This window comes from Apodemus sylvaticus, chromosome 11, assembly GCF_947179515.1.
Source record: "Apodemus sylvaticus chromosome 11, mApoSyl1.1, whole genome shotgun sequence".
NCBI lineage: Eukaryota > Metazoa > Chordata > Mammalia > Rodentia > Muridae > Apodemus > Apodemus sylvaticus.
The window spans coordinates 75,640,463-75,664,957 of record NC_067482.1 but is presented as its reverse complement, the minus strand read 5'-3'; the positions used below and the strand labels follow the sequence as shown (position 1 = coordinate 75,664,957).

Sequence of the window (24,495 nt, the reverse complement as noted above, 5' to 3'; positions counted from 1 at the left end):
AGCTGGGACACCAAGGAAGTAGCACTTGGGAGAGTAAAATGTTTCCTGGAGACAGCCAACTTTGACTCAGAGCCCTCATCTGTGAAATCTGCTTGCCAGGGGTTCTTCTTGCCTTGCCCAATATGGTTCCAAAATCAAGTCCTAGCGTGCAGTGCACAAAGCCCACTTCCCATCCAGGTTTCCAGCCAGGGTGCAGACCCCAAAGGTTCCATAGCCTGGCTGCTTATCCGTTCTATTCAGGGCAAGCCTTGGGCTACAAGTATTGAGAGCCACTTACCGTGGGAGGGAGGGGAAAGGGCTCTTGGTTCACATTAGTTTTCCCCTTTGAAGTATAGGGTGATGCTCCCTCTATTTCTCCTGTTGGGGAGATTAAGCAAAGCGCAATTGTCTTCTCCAGAAAGTGGGACACACTTTGTTGGGCACTGTCTGTGACCCGTACTGATGGGCTTTTCTGTAATAAACCGCATCAAGTGAAGCGCTCCCCTCAGTGACTCCAGGTTGTCCCCCTATTCTTGTCGGAAGTGGGTCACAGCTCCGTGGGCCTCCGCGAAGTCGGGGTTATCCTCTGCGGCCTTGTTCCTGAAGCACGCAGGGGAGAATTCACTTGGTGCAGGGTAAGAGAGAGAGGCAGAAAGAGGAATTGTCCCTCAAGGCCTGCAGTACCGCACAGTCTGTTCCTACTCAGCGCGACACCATGGGGCACCTTCGGACTTGACTCTCTTTACACACCGAAACTGAGCCCGGGAATTGAGAGCATTCCATCGCAGCGCGATGGCACCAAGAGTGTATTTCGTTACGCGTTAAGTGTTAAAACATGCTGCATTTCTACAAACTTGTTTTGGCAGAATCCCCCTTTTAAATTACACACGAGGTCTTAAAAAAAAAGACTGCGGCCCAGTCGGCAGTTGTTCTTACACGCGCGCAAATACACAGTCACACGGACTCACGCACAAACCGCGCGATCTGCGGGTTCCGACACGCTCCCGGCGTGTGAGCAAGGCTCTCCTCCGACGCAATTGGCCAGCCTAGGCCTCACAGCGACCCTGTAGCCAATAGTCGACCTCCCAGCCAAGGCCCCGCCCTCTCCCACTCCCCAGCGCGGGGGCGGGGGGCCGGGGGCGTCGGGACGCATCTGGCGGGGTTGTCCCCGCTCGACCACCGGGCCGCCTTCCCTGGGTTGCGCCACCGCCTGCGCGGAGTCCGGCCGGAGAAGTCTCCGGCAATGACTTCTCTCCGGGCTGCAGCGGGTCCTTGGGGCTGAGCCTACGGAGCCCGCGCCGCCCCGCCCCCGGCCACGCCTCCTCCCCCTCCCCCGCGAGGCCGGCCGGGGCGGCGACCTGAACCGCTCCGAGAAAGGCGAGCGAGGCTGCTGCTGGAACCGCCGTCCGCGCGCACCCGCTCCCACCCAGCCCAGCAAGGCATAGAAGCCGACGCCCGCCTCGTGGAGCCCGACGCCCTCGCTCCGGGCATCGGCTCTCCAGGGTTGGGCCGCGCGTGCGCTAGGCGGCCGCTCGCCACAATCCCAGCGGGGCCGGGAAGATCGGCTGCGCCCCGGGCAACCAGGGACCCCCAGGATCCCAGCCTTGCCCGACGGGCCCGCGGCCGCGATGCCGGATGAGCTGACCGAGCCCGGGCGCGCCACGCCGGCTCGTGCCTCCTCCTTCCTCATCGAGAACCTGCTGGCAGCCGAGGCCAAGGGCGCGGGGCGCGCAGCTCAAGGCGATGGCATCCGCGAGGAAGAGGAGGATGACGACGACGACCCCGAGGACGAGGATCCGGAGCAAGCGCGCCGACGACGACTACAGCGGCGGCGACAGCAGCGCGCGGGCAGCGGGCCGGGCGGGGAGGCGAGGGCCCGTGCTCTGGGCCTAGGGCCCCGGCCGCCTCCCGGGCCCGGGCCGCCCTTCGCGCTCGGCTGCGGAAGCGCGACGCGGTGGTACCCACGGGTGCACGGCGGCTACGGAGGTGGTCTGAGTCCTGACAGTGAGTGAGGTTGCGGGAAGGGGTGGGCAATGGTCAGGGCTCTGCTCCCTCCCTGCGCATTCTTTTGGTGACTTCGAGCTTAGTGAGCCCCTAGTCTTCCTCTCTACCGGGGCCTGGGTGGTATAAGCATGGACAATTGTTGGAGACCGGGGATGGCACTGCATGCGGGAAGCTAAGGCGCGGATTAGGCCGGAGAACACAAAATTTCAGACAGGAGAGAGGAAAGTGAAATAGGCCTCGGAAAGGTGAGAGAGGGAAAGGGAGCTGTTGAGAGAAACAGCGAAGGGGAAAGAGAAATGAAGAGGAAGGGTAGCAGAGGAGGGGGAGATCGTGGGGTCAAGCACTAAAACAAAAGGGGGCTGAACTGAGAGACCACAGCTGTGGGGCCTGGATGGGAGGCTTTCTTCTATAACATTTGTAGCCTCAAAGTATGCTTTGCTGTCCCTGCAGCAGTAAAAGCCTGGGCTAGGGCTGGGCCTTCTTTTGGGTCTTCTCAGGCCTAGAGGCTGAGGCTGGGTCTGGTAGAAAGGAGCCCACTCTGCAGGGTCTATCCCACCCCTCTCTTCGTTTCTTGCCCCTCCCCCTCATTGGCCTTTGTTTTTCCTGCAGAGGGCTCAGAGAATGGGGGTGGGGGCTTCTCAGTCCCAGAAACCACTTACCCCTCTGGCCTGGATATCCTGACTCTGACTGCCCATCTCCAGAGGACTCGGGACCTCACCTCTCTTAGGAGCTGCTCTTTAGAGAGCAACCCTTGAGACTAGAAGGGTATTTCAACCTTCCTCACCCCACCCCCTTTTGCCAGCCTGCCCCTAAACACACAGCCTTATAAAGACTATAAACTGACAAGTGCCCACCGAGGCTCTGGGAGCCATCTGTGTGTAAGCTTTGGGGTAGAAGGTGACCTGGGGCCGTTCTTTTTTGTGAGGTACCCATCCCCTTCCTGGGATGGAGTAGAACAGGTCACCCAGCTCAGGTTTGGGATGCCTACCTTTTTAAAGTAAACTTAAACGGGGGAGGGGGCGCAGTAGTATCCTGAAGTCCAGTGACAAGGCTCTTGCAGGGCGCATTCTATTCTCCCTCCTAGTTGGGCCATCCTCACCTGTAGTCCCAGTGGTCACCACCCCCTACGGAGGTGGCTTCTCCTTATTTCGTGCCATCCGGGTTAGAGTTCTCTGTTCCCGGTGAGTCTAGCGAGTGAGTGAGCGAGCGAGCCAGCAGGTGAGTCAAATTACTTCAAAGCAACACTGGACCTCTGTGAGTTTAGGGGCTTCGGGTGTCTTTGTGGGACCTCCCCAACGGTCTGGCTGCGTCCATCCCATCCTGCTAGGTGACTGCGTGGGCACTGAGAGCACAGAACGTGGAGCCTGGGCAGGGACACCACTGGGGGGCTTTCAAGGAAACCTGGCAGTTTCGCTGCACACACAAGCGATGCCGAGGCATATAACCCGGGCCAAACCCCACCTTGACCTCTGATCATTATTAGTCAGGCACCGGGACAGGCCGCCCGAATTGGTTTCATGGGCCCAGATGTCTAGAGGAGAGCCCGGAGCCCACGGGAAGTTATTTCACCTGGTGACATCCCTTGTCAGCCCTGAGTTTGGGACCTGGAGCTCAAACCCAGAGGTGGGCAAGACCCAAGCAAGTGTAGGGATGCTTGGGGCAGGGTAAGGATGCTGTGGTCTGTGGAACAGCCTTACTCTGAAGTCTCTTGGAGCTGCTGCGGAGGGCCTGTCTCAGAGGGTGTCTGAGTCAGGGTTGTACCACTGTCACCTGGTGGGATTTCTCTGGGGAATGTGAGTTTGTGTCTCCTAAGAGTTGTTTCCTCCATGTTTGTCCCACGTGTGATGGAGAGATCTTGGTCCCTGGCTGCTAGGTTGTATGTCAGTCTCTGTGTGTACAGAACTTTGAAGGACATGGTTTCTTTTGTCCCAGGCCTCTGCCAGCCTTTTGTGAGTTGGGCGGGGGCGGGAGGGGGACTGAGGTGCAGCTGAGTCAGACGTCAGCTTGTCTATTTTCTTTCGAGAATTCTTTCTCTGGCACATGTTTGCTGCTGCCCAGGTACCGAGCTTTCACCTTCGGCCTCTGCTACTTTCCTGCCCCAACCACTACCCCCCAACCCCCACCCCCGCAATGGCGGATTTTCCCCTAACCCCTAGGCGAGGAATATTTCCCAGCTTGTAGCATTGTGAGTGAGGAGCATTAGAAGGTGGGAGGAAGCCAGTCTCGGTGACTTTCTAGGGCAGACCCTTAGAACCTACCGCTATGATCGTTTCTCCCCTGCAGCAAGCGACCGGGACTCTCCGGAGACCGGCGAGGAGATGGGCCGCGCCGAGAGCGCCTGGCCGCGGTGCCCCGGGCCGGGAACCGTTCCGCGAGAGGCGACGACGCAGGGCCCGGCGACCGGCGGGGAGGAGGCGGCGGAGTTGGCCGAGGCTCCGGCGGTGGCGACGGCGGCGGCAGGGGAGGCGCGCGGCGGCCGCAGGAAGAAGACGCGCACGGTCTTCTCGCGCAGCCAGGTCTTCCAGCTCGAGTCCACTTTCGATCTGAAGCGCTACCTGAGCAGTGCCGAGCGCGCAGGCCTGGCCGCCTCGCTGCAGCTCACGGAGACGCAGGTCAAGATCTGGTTTCAGAATCGCCGCAACAAGTGGAAGCGGCAGCTGGCGGCGGAGCTGGAGGCGGCCAGCCTGTCCCCGCCCGGCGCGCAGCGCCTGGTCCGCGTGCCGGTGCTCTACCACGAGAATCCCCCGGCCGCCGCAGGGCCCGCGCTGCCTTTCCCGCTGGCGCCGCCCGCACCCGCGCCGCCGCCGCCGCTGCTCGGTTTCTCGGGCGCTCTTGCCTACCCGCTGGCCGCCTTCCCCGCCGCCGCCTCGGTGCCCTTCCTTCGCGCGCAGATGCCTGGGCTAGTGTGAGCCGGCGCCCTCGGTGTAGGGGCGCCGGGAGGAGGCGGTGGGGGCAAGGCGCCGTGCGCCTCTCGGGCGCACCGTCTCCGTGGGCAGCTGCTCCAGAGTGTACCCGGACGGCGGCAGCGGGGACTCGTAGCCAACTGCAGGACTGGAGACCCGTTCGGGTGGAAAGCGGCGGCGATGCGCTAGCTCTCACCGGCACCAAGTGCTGAGCAGATGCCGGCCCCGCGGCAGCAAACGGACACTTGGAATGGGCTAGCCAAGGAACCGCAAGGCAATCCTGCCCTAACTCAGAATGCCCTTTTCTCGGGAGGGACCGCGCAGGAATCCAGACATCAGGGGCCCCTTCCAAGGGACAGTTCAGAGAGCCGCGGGCCTTGTGACAACTCATCTTGGGCCTCTCTTCCGAAGAGGGCTTCTCTTTTGGGGGGCCTTGGTTCTCTTGGCTTGATGAAGACTTTTTTTTTCTGTGATAAATCTACTTCTTTGCATATGGAATAAAAAGGGACGTTTTCTGGATGGACTCGCAGCTGTGTGGTCGCTAGGGCAGAGCCGCTTCTTGTAGCAGGCCTGAGTGAGTGGATATTTCTATCCCAAAGCTGGCCAGAGACTTTGGGAAGGCTGCCCTGGGGTAGGTGGGCGAGTCAGGCTGGAGCCACTCTCCTAGTCTATGGTCCTAAATTTTACTCTTCTTGTAACAGAGAAGCCCAGCTACACTTCCATGGAAGGCTTAGGGGTCCAGGAGTAGAGATGTAAAGATGACTGTTCTAGAGATTTGGGGACTGAAACCAAAGGCATGGTAGGGCTGGCTCTCTAGCAGCCAAGTTGGTCATGGGGGTTCATGAGACTGTGTGGCCACTGCCCTTACCTGCGCTTGGGGCACGCAGCAGGACGTGGGTAGAAATTCTCTGACCTAAAACAAAGCTCTGGCTCTTCAGCAGGGCACTGGAGTGCTTGCTCCTGCCTTCCTGGTCCTTGGTTCCCTCTGTGTACTCTCAGGGGAAGTTGCTTGAACAATGTGGACCACCTGGGTCACACACATCTCCATTGTCCCCAAATTGACTCCTACCTACAGGTGTGGAGTGGTATTTTATTTAGGGTGCTTTGGAGCCTAATTGGTGGAGGGCATTCCAAATTGGAAGGGATCACTCCCAAGGTCACTCCCAGTCTTAACAGAGGACCTCGGAAGACCTGACTTCCTCTTTGCTCTACCTGGAAGCAGACACCCCACAGAGGAAATGTGCAGTCATAAGGCCACACGGGGCTAGGGGCGCCCAAGGTGGCGCCAGACAGCCTAGGAGAAGGCGCCAGGGGCCTGGGGGAGTCAGTCTGCCTTAGAAGTGTGTGTGTGTGTGTGTGTGTGTGTGTGGTGTGTGGGGGGGTGTTTTCCCGACTCCACCCAATTACAAAGAGTGAGTTTCCAGGCTGGAGACCTAGGTGGTGGTGCTCCATGGAGCACCTCCTCTATCTGCTGCTGCTCCTATCCATGTGCCCTGAGAATGCTGTTTTTTGAGATTCATGTGGAAGGGACATTAGTCCTTGACCAGCAGTTCCATCTCTGGGTCAGCCTTCTGTATCAGTCAGCCAATCAGAGTTTGGAGCCTGGGCATTCTTCCTGCCTTGGGACACTAAACTGCCTTGCTACAAGTAAACCAGCTTTTACCAGGCTTTATCTGGGAGAGACTACAATACACTTCGATGAGGTTTTTTGTTTTTGTTTTTCTCCAATGGAGTTTTCAAAAGCCTTGGGCTCCAGTCAGCAGCCACACAGGCTACAGGCTGTCCCCAGACAGAATGGGCAGGCCTACCTCTCCCTCTCCTCCTTACCTCTCCATTGTGCCATTGCTAGACTTTGGTGCCCATGGCTTTGTGGCTGTTGTACTATTCTCAGGATAAATGTCTGCCCATCCTGGAAAGGATCGGGTGCAGCCAGGGGCAATTCTCAGGCCCTAGCCCAACACAGGTTCCAAGCAGTGAAGGCCTCTTCGACTCTCTCCTGTATACATAATGGGTGCTTCCCATGGTAACCCTCCATCGCTGAACATCCCACACCCCAGTGGTCCAGGTGGAAATGCTGCCTCTCCCCTCACCTCCCCCCCCCCCGTCAGGGTCTCAGGGGGCTCTGGTCACTGGCCACACTCACTTCTCAGTCCTTTCAAAATGCACAGTTAAACCCAGGATGAGGAAATCATTGTGAGACCACCATTTTATTCCAGTTTCTCTCCAATGTCTTGGGCTGAGATCACACACTGACCGCAAGGTGTCTTCAGCCCAGCAAATGTGTCCTCATCAGAATGTCTTAAATAGTGAAATACCCTAGGGGAGTCACTTGCCACAAAGAGCCACAGGGGACAGAATCCTATGGGTACCTGCAATGGAGCCTTACTCCATCAATTTGGGAAGTAGAATATTAGATATATACATATATACATGTACACACATATGTATATCTATATATATTAGAGTCAGCGTCGTCACTGGGTAGGAGAGCTTCCCACCTCCCTAATCACCCTCTAGCCTCCCATGGAGGTCTTTAATCACTCAGCAGGTGTGAGGTGTTTCCTGGGGCTAGGAACTGGACCTGGTGACAGTGACAGAGGGGTTCAGCTCGCCAGACTCAGGTAGCTCACCATGCCCCATTCGGATCCACCAGGTTCTGGGGTGCAGTGTGGGAAAGCAGCCCTACTTAGAAAGACCTGATTCCAATTCAACAGGCAATATCCAAGCCCTCAACACGCAAGTCCTAGAGGGTGCCAGGCCTGGCCGGGGGCCTTAGTGAGTCCGGGATCCTGGCATCGATTGCAGGCACACCTTGTTGCATTGACGGTTGCTGGCAGAAGATGAATGGTTTCGATCTGTCTCTGCCAGGTGAACTTCCCTCTCACTGGTTCCCGGTCCAGCCTCGCCCACAGCTAAGTGAGGTCCAGCTACCATCACTCTGCACTGCCAAGGCTCCTGCTCTGAGATGCAAATAGTGGACCCTGCCCAACGGGTCCCGCGGCCAAGTCCTGTTTTCGAGCCCCTGGTTTCCCCATCACAAGCCATTTGGCATGTAACTCTTCATTCTCTATGTGAAACCAACAGTGTTCCTGCTGGAGCAGGGCATGTGAGGTTACCAGCCAGGCAGGAATATTCCTAGTCCAACTGAGTCTCTGTCAGGAGTACGGAGGCAACCCTAGGCTAGCTCATTTGTACTGGGTGGGGTGGGGTAGTGGCTCAGAGACCAAATCAGAGCAAACAACAGTAGGCACTGGAACAATGAAGTCTTCCCGAGGAACTGCACCCCTTCCTAACAGCTGCAGAAAAGCTGCAGTACGGCCTGCCGACAACTCTCTCACACACAATCACACATCTGACTGTGCAGGGAGGAAGCTCCCCAGAGCCCTGGCTCTGCCCTCACCCAGAAAACAGCCCAGCTGGGGTGAGACCAAGGGACTGGGCACTGGTCAGGTAAGCTAAGCCAGGAGCCTTACTTTTTCTTTCTCTCTACTGCCCGTCCTTAGGCACCACTCCACTCCCTGCTAAGCAACACGGTGGAAAATGAAAGCAGTGCTTCGCTGTAGCCTGGACTCTGGGCCAGGAAAGCCACTGGGAGGCCAGAGACTAGCAGGGCTGAGGCCTCTCTCTGTAAGCCCCACCAGCCCGGGCAGATCTCTAGGACTGGGCAGTCCGGGTGCTGATGAGCTGAGGGAGGTCCCTTTGCTTGATGAACTTGCTCAGTTATCAGAGCAAGGCATTCACCAAAAGCACTGTGGGGAAAGCACTTGGGGGAATGGGGTCCCAGGGAACCCCAATGGTCAGCTAGCCTGGAGCTGCTTTCTGGGTGTCTGGTTGCCCTGGAAGGAAAATGGAGAGGTGGCTTTCCCATTGGCACATCTGTCCTCATAGTGTGTGTTCACCCACAGGCTCCAGGACTGAAGAGAAATGGAGACAGGCTAGGGCTTCCTGTGGGTTATGAGGGGAAGCAGGGAAGGGCAGGCTCCTGCAGCAGCTGGGTTTGTTTTGTTGTGTGGTGTTTTTATTATCATAAAGGTGTTTGTAGGTATTCTTACCTGGTCAGTTAAGTAAAAACCAGAACAGAAAAACAAACAAACAAACAAACAAACGAAAAACAACAAAATTGTATGTCCTGCCACCATCCATCCATCCATCAAAGCCAGACTAAGAATTTATTGGGACTATGCTTTTTAGCCAGACGGTTACCTTAAAAACAAAAACAACAAAAAACAAAGTGCATTTAATTTTAAAATAAATTGTATAAATTCATAAATTTCTAAGTTTATCAATGAAAAGATGTGATGTGGTTTACCAAAAATATGCAACAAAATTAAAAGGAGAATGGAAGAGAGGCGCTTGATTAGGAGTTCATACTTGTGGAAGGTCCAGGGGCAGACTTGAAAATAAACCTAAGTAAATCTGTGGAATATCCGTGGAAACTTGAGGATATATGCCTGTGGGGGCGGGGAAGGGTTGCTCTCCACCAGAGAAGCTGCTGTAAGTTTTCAACTTTATTTTCACTCAATCCGAGTCTCACCTGGGTTTACTTAAAACTCAGCTTTTTAAAAGATGTGCTTCCTCGAGGCTTAGCCAGAATCTGACCGTCAAGGCTCACATATTTAGCTTTACAGCTATTTTGGTCTCAAACGAACTCCTCCCCCCTCCCCCATGCTGCTTTCTGGGGTTTCATCCCTCTCACTCTGGTCACGGTGACCACTCCGGACTCCTCACCCAGGGTACGGGCGCCTGGGAGGGGGCAAAAGGGCTTAAAGGTCGCGACCTTACGACGCAGTGTGGGGTAGTGTCCGGCGCCGCCTCTCTGGTCTGGGATCTAGGTCTTCTGTTTCTGGCTCACCGTGGATTTGTGGCGCAGTGTGTGCGAAGGAGGCTGTGGATCGGCGGCGCAGTGCGGGAAGGAGGCTAGGGGCCCACAGTCGACACACGCGCATCCGGACCGCTGCGAAGCCCGGGGGCCTAGATGGCTAAACAGACCAAGCACCCGCGGGCTCTGCACAATCCGGAATTGCAGGGGCACCACCTCTGCGGGCCCGGGAGCCTGCTAGCCACGGTTCTGCGCTCGCCCGGGAAGGTATCCCTTCCCCGTCCTCCGCCTGCTCGTTCTCTTGGCTCGCCGGGGGACATGGCGAGGTTTTTCTCTGCTCGACTCTCCCCAGTAGCTGCGATCCTTCGCACGCATCCAGCCGTGCGGGACGTGACTCCTTTCCTGCGAACGGACTGCTTGGCTTTCTTGGTCGTGCCTCCCCTTACAGGTCCCGGACTCCCGCGCGCTTCGACCCAGCCGACCGCGTCAGCACCTTTCCTGGTGCCACCAGGCCATCAGGTAGGAGTGAGAGACATGGAGTGTGTGTGTGTGGGGGGGGGGAGGAGGAGTGTACGGCGGAGCCGGGGAAGAGACGTCGCCCCCACCCCCGGGCCCTGCTAGGTTTAGGCGCTCCAGGCAGTCTCAAGGGACACAGTGGCTCCCGGCCCCGCCCCACCCTAGCGCCGGGTCCAGCCCCGCCCGGCCAGCGGCGCCCCTCCGATCCCGCCTAGGCCGCTCACCTGGCGTCTCGCAGTCTGCTGCGGTCTACGCGCCCTCACCTCTCGTCTCCCACCCCCCTCACCCTGCGTGTCCCGCGGGCTAGGTGCCCGGCCTCACTTAGTGAAGGTCCCTTTCCCAGCTGAGGGCAAGGGATGGAGGTGGGGACGCCAGGGTCCGGAAGGCATCGGGAGGTGGGGGCGCTAAATGAACGCGGGTACGGGTGGAGTCGAGGCCCTGCAATGGCCTAGGACAGAGGGTGGACCCACCTGGTGGGACGAGCCCAGCTTGGCCCCTGGACACAGACCACCCCCAGCACACAGGGCACAGGGGAAAGCTCACTACACTCTGGATCTTTCCTGGATCTCGGTGGCTGGGATGGGACACGGGCTTCTTACTGGTGGAGATGCTCCCTTCTTAGGACTGCGAGCTGAGCCTCACAGTCGCACCGAGTCCCCACAACAGACGGGCGCTATCTTAGTGTGTGCAGGAAAACTAATCTGTTCCAGCCTGACTCCAAGGCTCATGCATCCGGTGATCTGGGGAGACTGGGCAATGTTAGGATTTCTTTTCAACTGGGCATATGAGGCGGCCAGAAGTGGGAGAGCCCAGTGCCTCTCAAGATCCCCCAACTCCTTCTAGAGAATTTTCCACACCAGGGAGTAGGTCTGAGGACCTACGCTGGAATTCATTCCGTTTTCTTTTTAAAGGCTTGGAGACAGTGGCTAGGACTCACCCGGAGCTTAGCAGGGCTCCCTCAGACCTCCAGGCTGTGCAGGCCGGCAAACAATGAGAAGCAAGCAGGCGGAATGGTGCTACGTGCCCTTGGGGCTGACCGAAATTGGTTGTGGAGAAAAGACCTTAAACATTTTCCCTATCCCCTTTACCTCCTAGGGGCGGCGGGGTAGAACGCCCCTAGGCGGGGAGGGGGGGAGCTTGCCTCTGAGCATCCCGCCTCCCCAGCCACCTTCAGGCCCAATCTTACCTGATCATTGTATGTATAAGTCCATTGTGGCCCCAAGACGGGTCACAGGCCACGCCCCCTCATTTCTCTAGAAGGGAATAAATACTTTGGGCCAGTAAGAGGGAAGGGCTTTGGGGGACAGAGAGGACAGAATGGGGAAGCTGTTCAAGTCTTGAAGAAGCTCATTCTCTTCTGGGGACTCTAGTCACCCACCTTAATATCATGGGACCTGGTGGAGCCGAGTCCCCACGCTCTGATCCAGGGCCAAGCTCTGCTGTTACCGGGGAGCTCGGTGCCCCTCACAGCAACATAGGATTAGTTGGGAGAGCATCGTGCCCCTAAGCCTCGGGTCTTGTGCTCAGAGTGGGCTCTGCACAGTTTTGGGTGTCTCTGCATCCAATTCTCTCTGCCCTAACATGGACTCTTTAGAAGCCAGTGTCTGAGGGCTCCGGGAATTTAAGGCTCCAAAATCCCCAGCTGAGGAGCCACCGGCACTTCCCCAGTAGCTCTCCCATCCCTTATCCAGTGTCTGAGCTCTCTTTCATCTGTTTCTTTAGAACCTCAGTCTTGGCTTCACCCCACCGAGGTCACTGTCTCTACAACATGGAGTTCTCTCTGAGTCGCTCTGGAAGCTTGGCAACCACAGCACCTTTACATCAAGGTTTCTCTAGATTGGGATTGAGTTTTCTTTCTGAAATTTCTAAAATCCATTTTCCCCAAATGGGCAGAAGCCTCGCAAGCTCGGCCGCCTGTGCCCCCCACAGCGGCCTGGCCGCATTGATCCCGCGCCTTACAGCACATCACATTAGCCTAATGGTTTCTCTGATGATTCAACTTCTTTTCCTTAAGAGCCGCCCCTCGGCCCTCCACCCTCCGCCGCGCCGAGGACCTCGCCCCTGGGACCCGCAGTCCGCGGGAGGCGACGCGCTCCGGAGCCGGCGAGGCCTGCAGGGCGGCGGGACGTAGCCGGTGGTCCACGGGGAACCTGGCGCTCACCTTAGACTAGGGCTTCAGAGATGTCAGGAGTCAGACCCTCAAACCGGAGCCGAGCGAGGGAGGCAGCTCCGAAGCACAGAGACCGCTGGGGCCCTGTGGTGGGACCCGGAACCCATGCTTCTGGCCTTCTGCTGGGGCTGGGCGAGCAGGAACCAGTCTTCTCTAGCTGCGCAGAGAAGCCGTGTTCGTTATAGAAAATTAAAGACACACACACACACACACACACACACACACACACACAGGGGCTTTCCAAATCCAGCTACCCACTGATAACCGAGTTTTTTCTTTCTTTAAATTTGTTGTTGTTGGTTGTTGTTGTTGTTTTCTCTGTGTAGACAGTCTGACTTCGAACTGAGAGATCCATCTCCTACTGTTGAGATCGAAGGTTTCCCACCACCAACCCTGGCTGAGTTTTGTTTTGTTTTTAATATATTTTTAGTTTTTGCTGAACTGGCGATGGAATCCAAGGCTTCAAGCCTGAGCTTTCACTGAGCCGTTCGTTCGTTTGCTTGCAAATGGGAAATGTATTGTCAGAGTAGAAAAATTAAAGGTGTGACCAAGCATGCCCACGAAAAGCTCTCTTCAGGCCTTCAAGACGACTCGCCCCAGACAGTTGAGTCTCCTCATTACGGCCCATTGTTATTATTATTTTTGAGATAAGATCTCCCTTGTAGCTCAAGCTGCTTTCCAGCTCCTGGCTCTCCTAGCCTCACTCGACTCCTAAATGCCTCCTAAACGCTGCCCTTATAGACCCCGCCAGAGCCTTACAAGCCCAGAAGTTCTCTGGGCCATGGAATCCACTTGCAGGTTGTGGAACCTCTTGCCAAATCCTTGAAGAAAAAAAAAATCGTTTTCACTGCTATTCGGTGAAGGTTTAAACTGAGAGCCGCCCAGGCTGGGGATTTGAACTTTCCAGGCGGGACACAAATAAAAACCCAGCATGTCCCCACCGCTCCCCATTGCTCCACCCGGCCCATTCAGTTTTATCAAAGCTACTAATGTGTCCTCCATGTAGAATTGTAATGCATAGGATGTTAAATGTTCTCCACTTGCACAAAGAGCAGAAAAAGACTACCGTCAAGATCCAGTACTTCCGGGAACTTAACTTGCATCTTGGCTTCCTCCTACAACCCTAAGGTACCTGGGCCCTCGCTGCTTCCCATCTGCCTCTTCTCTTCTGCTTTCTTACCGGGCTGGCTGGGCAGTAATCCCAGGGTCCCTGCATACCAGGCAAGCAGGTTCTACCTCCGCTCACCCGAGCCTCCCTCCCCCTCAATGCTCTTTTGTCATTTCAGGGTGTTTGTTTGTTTGTTTTTATGGTTTTTAAGAAATCTGTCACCAGTCCATCATTTTTACTTGGAACCCAGCCATATAATCCCCCCCCCCACACACACACACAATGCTTGTACTTCATGGCTGGCTGTGATCCTGAAGGGTTACTTTTCTGGGTTCCTTATTTATCTCTCCCTAAGCTCTCACACAGAGTGTCAGCAGCCAGAGGTTCCCTCCATCCAGGTGGACTAGTGAAGTTGGAACATACTGGGGCTGTTTCGGGTCCCAACTGCATCCTGCTCCAGAAAACCTCCAACCCCAATTGCATCCCCACTCCAGAAACCCTCAAACTACAGGCAAGCTGTCTCTTGGAAGCTTCTTTCCCAGTTCTCATGTCCACCCTCCCCCCCCCCCAAACTAGGGCAGCAGGGATGGCCTGTCAGTGGCTAAAACACTGCACTCTTAGCTCACAGCCTTAAGGGATAAGCAAAGATCTTGACTTGTGATCCGAGACTGTACCCAGCCTGTGAGCCCTAGGAATCCTTCACCTGGTGTCTCCACAGGAGGAGGTGTCCAAGCCCGGGGCAGGGGAGGAGGTAGGGGTGGCAGTGGTTACTGAGCTTGTTTTTCCTCAGGACATAAAGTGTAGAATGCACACGTCCTGCTGACGGGTGTGGATGAAAGTGCTTGGTGGGGGAACTCTGATTACCAAACGCTCTGTGTCTGCCGCTAAGTGCCAGTCAGGATTCTCTGAGGAAAGTAGAACTCTGGGATGCACTGGACAGACAAATGGGCAAGTGAGAAACTTCATGGGCAGATAGACATGCTAGAAATTCAAACAAGGGTTGATGCTGTCCTGAATGTATAAATCTCATGATTGGACTAGAAACCTAGACAGAAGTGCCATTCTGCAATCACTAGGAGAATCCCTTCCCCTCAGATAATCTCCATTTTGGCTTGGGAGAACTGGTAAGAAGCCCACTATACTGTGGGAGCCATTTGGTTTTACCCAGTGTCTCATTTAAACGTTTGCCACATTTCAAAAAAACCTCTTCCCAGCAACATCTAGACACTTGAGGGCCATAGCCCACCTACATCCGTGTACAGCACCAACCACTGCAGGTATTCAGGCCCTGCCCTCAACCACCCCACCCCCCCACATACAGACACAGACACATGCTGGCTACCTCCTGCAGCCAGTGTGCATCCATTCCAGTGTTCTGTGGGACCCAAGCTTGTCACCCTCCACAAAGATCCCAGGTCACTGCTGTACCCAGACTTAAGAGCTTCTGAAGGGTATGTGTGCATGTGCGTGAGCAAGCGTGTTGGTCACTCAAGGCTCCTTGAGTGTGGGTGGATGGGTGGCTTCTCCCATGTCATGTGACTGATATAGCGGAGGCATTGAAAGTGGGTAGCCCAGCAAGTGTCTCTTCACCACAGAACAGAGCAGACACTGGAAGGACCCAGCCTGTCATCACAGTTGCTCTGTGGCACTTGGTCAGGAGGGCAGACTTCCCTGAAGTCCCTACACACACACACACACACACACACACACACACACACACACACTGCTGGGTAGTCCATCTGCTAACTTCCTTTAGAGCTCCTCACTCCATCAGTTAACTCACAGCTGCCTGACACACACTGTGCTGCCCCGCTGTATCTGTCCACAGCTCCTCCAGAGCTTGAAGAAGGAACCAGGCAGATGAGCTCAGGGGGGCTCCCTGACTGTGATGAGCCTTCACTGGAGTGCCAGGGAGGAGCTACCATGGGCCCCCTCTGTCCCCATAGGCTCCCTGTGGTGCATTTTTGAGGATCACCCCTCCCCCAGCTCCCAGATACCTTACTACTGCCCAACCTCAGGGAGTAAGCAAAAACCCTCTCTGTGTGAGCACACATATATCCACTGGGGACTGCGTGGATCTATATGTGTGTGCCCACAAAGGGCTGTGTGCACATGCACATGCACATCCAGAAGACCAGCAGAAGATCATGTGCATGTACATGTGTGTGCTCACAAAAGACCATGTGCCTGCACATGCGTAGCTCTACAACACACACAGGTGTTCTGCCCAGCATCTGAGAGATGCCCGTTGCTAAGCAGCTGCAGGGTCCCAGCCTAGAGGATGACACTCAGCCCTCTTAGCTCACTTCAGACTTAGGGACTCTGAGATAGCCCAGGCCACTGCAGTCCCCACAACGAGCCAGGGCCCTAGGGCTCCCTTTCTCTCCTGAGTCCTCACCAGAGATCCAGGCAACCTTCAAAGAGCTTCGGAAGACCTGGGTCACTCTGCCTGTGATTTGTGCATCCTGGGACTGGTTCCCAGAGGGCACCAGATCCTCTCCAACCAGGAACCAGAGTCCCAGTGCTGAGCCCTGTTCCACAGCTACAGAAAGGACCCATCAAAGCCACACTGATGCTGCAGGCCTTGGTCTGCAGGGTCTGCAGGGTCTGTGGGTGAAGTCTAGGGATCCAGGGCAGCTGGCTGCTGTGTAGACAGCTGTAACCAAAAGAGCAAGGCTGATGCTACAGGACCCCAAGCCCAGTGGACCATAGATAATGGGTGTGGTGTGACCCGCTGGAGCCAGTCTCCCCCTCTCAGGGAATAGGGCTGGGGGAGGAGCCTGGGCAGGGAAGGAGCCCAGCCTTCAGAGTTCTCGGTGTTTCTCTACTAGGGCCTATGCCCCTTCAGATCCAGCCCTGTCCTTCTCACAGGCAGGGGTGAGCTGGGGACAGACTCCAGAGCTGCATTCTGCTCCGTAATGGTAATACTGCCTCCTTCATTGCTGGACCAGCTGATAAAAGCCTCAGTTTGTTCATCTGAGACCTTGGGGCTTGCACTGGGCTCCGAATTGGGAGTTAGGAGAGTTCTTCCTACCAAAGAGGCCCTGGAACCTGGACTTCTGGTGTGGCCAGCCTTCTGAGGTGCCTGTGACCTGTGGGCACTTTCCACTTCAGCCGCTGGCTCAGAGCCCAGCCTGGCAGGAGAGATGGAGATCCAGGAGCCCAAGTAAGTCTGCATGAGGACGGAGACAGGCATCCAGTGAGTGACAGGAGTGTGCCAACAGTGGACGGAAGACGGTGGGATCACCTAGATGGGATCTTAGGAAGGTCCCGGCCAGGGAGAGCACCAAGCTCAGGTTCAGGGAATGTGAGCCTGGTAGAGGTGATCATGGGCGGGGCCTTAGAGTTTGAAGGCTGGGCTGGCTGTAGAGCACAGCCACCAGCCTGAGGGAGGGCAGCTTGGGTCAACTTTTCAGGAGTGTGGATTCATCCTAGGGCTTCAGATAGAGAAAGAGCAGTGTTGGTCCTCTGCCCAAAAGTGGTGGGCTCAGTAGGGCCCTGAAGATTAGGCCAAGGTCTAAGAAAACCCTGACCAGAAGCTTATGTGATTCATAAGAGGGATACGGCAGAGCAGGTGTGCCCAGGAAAAGGTGCATGGAGGCTCCACACAGGTGCCGGCAAGCCGAGTGACCTTCTTGTGGGCTGAGATGTGAGGTCTTGGGGTGCATTGTTGAGTGTGGCTCCCAGTGAAGCCAGAACTAGCAAACAGAGCCCCAAGGAGCCCTGTCTCTCATAGTGGGGCTTCTATCCTCGAGCAAGCAACTCTGTATCTATGTGGTCATTGAGCAGACCCTCACTGTGTCCAGACCTGATGTGGGACTTCAGAAGGAGGGAGGGTGGACTCTGGATTAAGGAGGCCCAGCAAGACCAGGGCTCTACAAGAGTTGGGGAACACAAAGTGGCCTCCCATCTATCTCTCCCATTGGCCCGTAGGGGGAGGAAACAGGGGCAGGGTGCCTCATCTGATGACAAGCAGCTGAGAGCCAGGCTGTGATGAGCAGCTGCATGCCACACCCTGCAGCTCACAAAAAGGAACTGTCATGCCCAGGGTCCCCTTGTCGGGGTCTCCCACATCTTCCTGTCCTAGCCCAGGAAAGCCAGAGCCCCACAGAAGTTAGAAGTTGGGGACTCCAAGAAAATCTCCTAGGGGCAGGTCAGCAATGTACAATGAGTAGCTTCCTGGAGTGGGAGTCCCAGGGGACAAGGTGACATCTGCTAAGTGTCTTGGAGTGACTGGGATTGAAACAGTTGCAGACAGATTTTTGGAATGAAGCTGGCCCTGTTTCCCTTGCTTCCTCAGGTGTTCTGTCTTCCTGTCCCCTTCCTGAAGAGTCCGGGTCTGTCAGAGGGCCTGCCCAGCGTGGGCTCCCTTGTCCCTTAGTCACTTCTGGGTTATTGTAGTTTTTGTTTTGTTTTGTTGAGATAAGGTAGTACAGTGTAGCCTAGGCTGATCTCACACTCACAGCATTCCCCCTGCCTCTGCTTCCCTCGTGCTAAGATTCCAAGATTTTTTTTGGTTTTTTGGATTTGGTATTTTTGAGACAGAGTTTCTCTGTATAGTCCTGGCTGTCCTGGAACTCACTCTGTAGACCAGGCTGGCCTCGAACACAGAAATCTGCCTGCCTCTGCCTCCCAGAGTGCTGGGATTACAGGCATGCGCCACCACCACCACCTGGCTCTTGGCCACCTCTGTAAAGACTGTTTCAAAACAAGCTGAGATGCTAAGGGTTGTGACTTTATGCTGATCTGGGGACATAGCCCCTGACAGCCACCACTGTTAAACCTTTCAGTGCTCCTGACTCTCCATCTCGTTTGAGGAAGTGCACCTTGGGGTCACACTGCATCTCACAGATGGCAATGCTGAGCTTCCTTGCTGGGTTGAGTTGGGCCTGGGCCTGTGTCGGTGAGCTTCAGCAGAGAGCCCAGGCATTGGCGTGGCTTTGGAACTGCTGGGGGCTCTCTCTGTGCATCCACATGGGGTGAGTCAGAGCTGGTTCCCACTGGCGAGGCTGCTTCTGAATGATGATTGTGAGGGGCCCATCCACACCATGGGCTCCTCCAACCACAGTTCAGGCTGAATCCCAGGGGTTACTTTATAAGTCACCTCAGGTCCTCTGGGAGCCCCACTTGAGGCTATTCCTCTGGTGCCTCTGTCTTCAAAATACTTGTTCTTTCTTCTTGGGTTCAGAAAGCATTTATGGATTACCAGCTGTGTACAGGGTGTAGCATATTCTAGAAAGATCCAGGCAAGGATGGAAGTTCAGAGGTTATCACACCTCAGGATTCTGATTGCCACTTGTGTCCCTTGCCTTGTCCCTGATCAGTGAGGCCTACTGAGAACAAGGGGACTGTGCAGCTGGCTGGCTCTGTGGCTAGCTCCTGTAGGTCTCCCTGGACAGTAGAGCGGAAGGCACAGGGCTCAGTGGGTCCCAAGGAGTGGGCTGGATGCAGAAACTGTTCACAGATGTCTACTGCCTTAGAGGGTTTCCCAAGCCTCAGATCCAGAAGGACTTGCTCCTCCTGATGTGACCAGAGACACTGGTCAGAGCTTCTCAGGACACGAGGGTGCTTTCTGTCCTTTTTAATTGCAGGACTTCTCCGAGCCTTGATGTGACTCAGATGCTTTGGGGAGTCTCACTGTGCCCGTGAACTGCCAGCATATTTGAGATAAGAACCCAATTGTCTCTGGATCCTTGGGCCCCTCTACTACCTTTGCACATGCTGGGCACAAGGCTGGCACCACAGTGTTTGCAGGCACCTGGCAGTGACCACTGATGAAAACAGCGGAGTAGCATGCTGCTGTGTAGGGAAGGGAACCGTGTGCTGTGCAGGGTGGGGGTGGAGGTAGGAGGTGGGGTGGGGGGTAGTGGCTTCCTGTCAGGGGATGCCTGCCCACAGTTTCCCTGTCCCCCGAGAGGCAGGGTGAGGGCTGGGGAAGGGCTTTGTACACACAAAGGCAATCACGGGGGGGGGGCTGTATTGGGTGCAAGGTGCAAGCCATAGATGTAGAGACAGAGAAGGAGGAGGCAACTCATGCCCAAAGCTTCTGGGAGAGCCCCCAGGACACGGCGAGCAGAGTTGGTCCAAACCTCCATCTCCAAACCTTGGCCAGGCACTTAGTGCACACACAACCTGACCCACAGTCTCGTGGCTCAGCCATTCATGCAGCCACAGTAGTGCTGACCGGGATGCCATGGGTACCCTAACAAGCATGCACCATGGTCTGTGGGATGACCCCTGCTTGTTAGCATGGGGACGTCCAAGGGTGGCTCTGACTAAGGGGCGGGGCTGTGGGGACAGAGGGAATCCCTGGCTGGGATGGGGGTGGGCAATGAACACTGAACTGCAAGACTTGAGGAAGGCAGAGAGGAAGAAGTCTTTGTAGCTTTATTCTCATGACCACAACCTCAGGCTCGGGTACCCACACCCCTGAGCCACTCCCCAGGCCTTTGCCTTTGCTTTTGTTTGTTTTTGTTTCCATATTAGCTCACATATATTTGTGTGTGTGTGTGTATGTATGTATGTATGTATGTATGTATGTATGTATGTATACCTATATATGGTAAAATGCAACTTTCAATCAGAGATGAAAGGTGAAAAGGTTTGAACAGTCACAGCTCAGGAAAAAGCACTTGTGTGCAAACTCACAGTCAAGGTGCCTTAACCAGCTAAGGAACGACTCTGGGTTCCCGTAGCCGGCCGGCTACAGCCCTCTTTGCTGGCCTGCTGCGCTCCGGCACAGCTTGCCTGTGTGCTTTTTACCACACAAATCAGAACCATTTTTGACAAGATTTTTGAGTTTTGTCAGATGTGAATTGTTAAGATTTAATTGAAAAAATGAACAGGACGCAGCGGCTGTTTGGAAGGGAGTGACCCAGAACCAATTAGAATTTAGTAACAATCAACCATTCAGCGAGGATGGCCACGGCCAGCAGCAGATTAGAGCCACGCTAACTCGCCATCAATCCGAGCTCAGACGCCATTAGTGGGAGACGGCCCTGAATTTTGTTCCAATCAGCACTCCTAGTTTTAGGGGTGAGGTTCAACTGGGGACTATCCTGAAGAAGATGCTGGTTGGTCACCTCCTGGCTGAGGACATCCTGAAGTCCTAAAAAGCAGGTCAGGGCAGCAGCTTTCCTCGTCAAATTGCTGTTGACAGCCCAAACAGGACAGAGGGCAGCCCCAGAAAGCGCCTTTCATCTTGGCACAGCAGCAGCACATAATTGGTCCTTCTCTCCTTCTTTGGCCTCTCCTTCTCGGCTGGGGGAACATTCCAGAACTAAGCTGGGGCTTCCTGAGGCAACTTCTTAATCCTTTCTGGCAGGTGCTCCAGGGGAGGTGTCAGCTGAGAACAGGCAGCTGGGTGATGTGGGACCCCTAGTGGGCACAGTGCCCTGCACATAGTAGGTGCTTATTAAAATGGAGTTTGTGACTAACAGATGTCCACGTTTACTGTGTGCTGTGGACAGTTTGTGCTGTGGTCCTCGGTCAGGTGGCAGCAAATGACTTGTTCTGGCTTATTGCCGATCTTCTCTCAGACCTCATTTGCTGTGGCAGCGGAGCTGGTGGGTCCATACCTTCTGTCTGCTGAGCACATTTGAGGTGGCAGACCTCGTGACTGACCTTGTGCTATAGCTGTTGCCATATGCCTAGAAGGAAACTGAGGCCTGTGAAAACCACGTCTCAGGTGTGAAAGCCTCAGGTCCCTGGACCTTGGGTCTGTCTCTGACCCTGGGTGTGGCCTGATCCCCAATACTTTTGGTCGTTGCTGCCACGTAGTCCAGAAGACACCATTCCAGGTCACCTCTCTCTCCGCTTCCAGGGATCAAAAGAGTTGGAAGCCAGATTCGAGTGTGCCCTGGGATTAACTTTAGGGGTCACAGACACTCACGCCAAGGACTATTGCTGTGGTTTTGTCTTTTTAAATGCCACCTTCAAGAGATGACCCAGAACCAGCTATAGTCCACTGAACAATCCCAGCATATTCAAACTGTTTTGGGTAAAGTTCTTTTCACCTTGAATAAATGAAGAAGAGCTCAGAGTGTTTTCTAGCGTGCATAAGGCAGACAGACGTAAGGGCTTCCGGATGCAGGGGGGAGTTGGGTAGGTCCTCTCGTGGCTTCAGGTCTCAGCCGCTGATGCTGAGATGAAGGGGCAGCCTTCTCAGGAAGTCCACACAGGAAGCAGAGGGAGGTAAGGAGTGTTGTAGGCAGAAGGGTCAGTGAGCGGCCGTCAGTGGCTGTGGGTCACTCGGCTTTGTCTCTTAGAGCTCTGGGAACTGTTCTTTCCTGGCTTCACAGCTAGGCCTGTCCATCCCAGGTCAAAGGTTGCCTCCAGGTAGAAGAGCCCTGAAATTCCTATTGCTTGTGGCTGCCCCACCTTGAATGCACATGAAGCTGGATACCAGAAATAACAAGTTCGAGGGCAGAGGTTCCTGGCTGTTGGCAGTTGGGGTGATTAGACATCTGCTATAGCAGGAGCATCCTGTCTGCCTTTACAGAATGTGAGTCCATTTATTCTTCAGTTCCAAACAGGAACTTCAGCCTGGAACTCTCTAGCAAGAGTCCAGCACTCAGGCCTGCTCTGAATTTCAGTCACATATGACATAGGCCTGGCTCCAGCCAGCACGCTCTGCTGAACAGAGATCTGACACTTTCTGAACAGAGCAGGTAGTCCCAAGGCTTCAGCCTGCTGAGAGCAGCTAGCTACCCACCTGTTCCAAGCACCTGGGCCAGCCACTGGCCCTTTCTGAGCTGTCTCCTCACAGGTATAGTAGGAACACCTGTTCACCTTCTGAGGTGGCTCTCCAGCTCAAAGGTCCTGTGGGGTGACAACGGCTTGGGGGTAGGGGATGAGAATGAGGTCAGAGTTGGATCTGACCTATCACCCCCTAGAGGGGACAGTTCATCAACCTCTCTGAATGCTAGGAAGTTACTCAGGAGTTGAGACTGATTCGGTGTTACCTGGGTTCATCCCCACACAGAATGAGACAATGGCAGAAGCCAGGCTGTGGTTCTCTAAGGGACAGGGATATCACACCTTGGGGCCATTAACAAATGTCCTGGTGGATGTGTTCCTGAGCAGGTGCTGGGCACTGCTCGGGAGAGTCATTTTTTACCTGAATTTTAGGAGGTTTGGAGGTGACAGCCGACATGATAGTTCTGTGAGGCAGCGAGCTCTGTTCAGGAAGGAGTGCTCAGGAAGGCGTGCTTCTCCGTGGGGTGGCAGCTCCTGTTCATATGGTAGCAGTGGGTGGGATGGGTGGTTAGAAGCTTTGAAACCCACCCAGAGTCTGGAATTTCTTTTGTCTGCCAGGGCCCAGTGCCGGGGGCATGCGTATTTGATGCAGGCCTCAAGACTGCTTGGGGCTCTGCAGTGAGTCCAGCCCTCAGGCCTGCTCTGAATTATAGCCGCATTTGGGGCAAACCTGACTCTAGCCCACATGCTCTGCTGAACAGGAACCTGACCCTTGATGAACAGAGTCACTGGAGCCCAGACTTCAGCCTGATGAGAGGCAGTGGGGTGGCACACCTGCTCTGGGGGCCCCAGAGAATCCAGACAAGTCTCATAGGGGCCCTGGGAACAAATACTGCAGCATAATTTCAGGCAAAGATGTGCACAAGTCCAGCTAGTAATCTGTGCCGCGGCCATTCAAGCTACATGCCTGGATCCATCACATTCCAGCACATACAGTCCTACCCCTGCTTTTCTGCTGCAGATGGAGCTGCTGGGCAAACACCTGACTGACTGAGCTACATCCCCATCCCAGTCCCACCTGGTTGTAGTAGGTGATGTAACCTGATGACATCATTCACTCCTCAGACTGAGCAGCAGCCAGCACCTCCCCTGGGTGGGGCTCTAGCAGGGTGGTGATCCTGACCAGCCTCTTTGCTGGAAGACAAGCTGTTCTCTGTGGGCTTTGAGCCTGGTCTAACCTACACCACCACAGGATGCTTGGTCCTGCTTGTTTTTCTTTCTCCTTTCTGTTGGTAGTGCTTGAGGTGAAAGCCAAGGCCTTTTGTGTTAGGCTAGTACCTCACCACAGAGCTCTCCCAGAACCCCCCAATCAAATACCTTTGCAATTATTTGATACATTTATATAATGAATTTTCACAGCTTCTTCTCTAAGTGGAATCCTTTTCCCAAGAGAGTCCCCCTCCCCCACTGCCATGTCACCTTCTTGTATGTGACTGTCTTAGTTAGGGTTTTACTTCTGTGAGCAGACATTATAATCAAGGCAACTCTTATAAGAACAACATTTAATTGGGACTGGCTTACAGTTTCAGGGGTTCAGTCCATTATCGTCAAGGCGGGAGCACAGCAGCATCCAGGCAGTCCTGAGGCTGGAGGAGCTGAGAGTTCCACATCTTGTTCTGAAGGCAGCTAGAAGACGAGAGGGCATTAAAGCCCACTCCCACAGTAACACACTTCCTCCAACAAGGCCACACCTACTCCAACAAGGCCGCACCTCCACGAGGTGCCACTCCCTGGGCCAAGCCTATACAAATCACCACTATGATCCTCTGGGTTTAATTAGAGTCACTTGCCTGGCATAGGTGAGACACTGTTGACTGGGACAAGTGTGACGTACAAGTAGCTCCACCAATGAGGAGAGTGATGCCGTCTCTGACAGCCATAAGTTGCCAATAGTCTCTCAGGCAGCAATGGCTTCCACAGGACCCTTCCTTACTGGTGATGGAATGAGGAGAGGTCCACCCAAGACCAACAGGTCTGTGCAGGAACTGCTGCACTTCAACGCAGCGAGTACTGTGGTACCCAGGGTCCAGAAGGCATCTTTTGCTGCTCGTCACCCATCCTCTGGCTCCCACGCTGGCTCTTTCTACTCCCTCGTCCACAAGGTTCTCAGAGCTGGTCCTGTTTAGAGCCAAGCCCACCACCATTTCTCCCCAGCATTTTGGCTAGTAGTGGGTTTCTGCGCTAAGCACTGCTCACTGCAGAAAGATGCTTCTGGTGAAGGCAGAGCACAGTGCTGATC

General features: G+C 55.1%; 1 protein-coding gene across 2 annotated transcripts; it reads left to right on the top strand.

The window, feature by feature from the left end:
- The first annotated feature begins 1,607 nt into the window (after positions 1-1,607).
- Hmx1 (H6 family homeobox 1) lies at positions 1,608-12,387 on the top strand. Of its 2 annotated transcripts, none has more exons than XM_052199222.1 (2): positions 1,608-1,983; positions 12,236-12,387. In XM_052199222.1, the coding sequence occupies exons 1-2, from the start codon at positions 1,608-1,610 to the stop codon at positions 12,385-12,387; spliced, it is 528 nt and encodes a 175-aa protein (XP_052055182.1). The 2 variants fall into 2 exon arrangements, with proteins under 2 accessions (XP_052055182.1, XP_052055181.1); XM_052199221.1 differs by lacking the exon at positions 12,236-12,387 and adding an exon at positions 4,267-4,892.
- The last annotated feature ends 12,108 nt before the right edge of the window (positions 12,388-24,495 follow it).

Coding starts and splice junctions, on each gene's coding strand:
- Hmx1 (XM_052199221.1), top strand. CDS start 1,608: ATGCCGGATGAGCTGACCGAGCCCGGGCGCGCCACGCCGGCTCGTGCC. Junction 1,984..4,266: donor AGGTGGTCTGAGTCCTGACA/GTGAGTGAGGTT, acceptor TCTCCCCTGCAG/CAAGCGACCGGGACTCTCCG.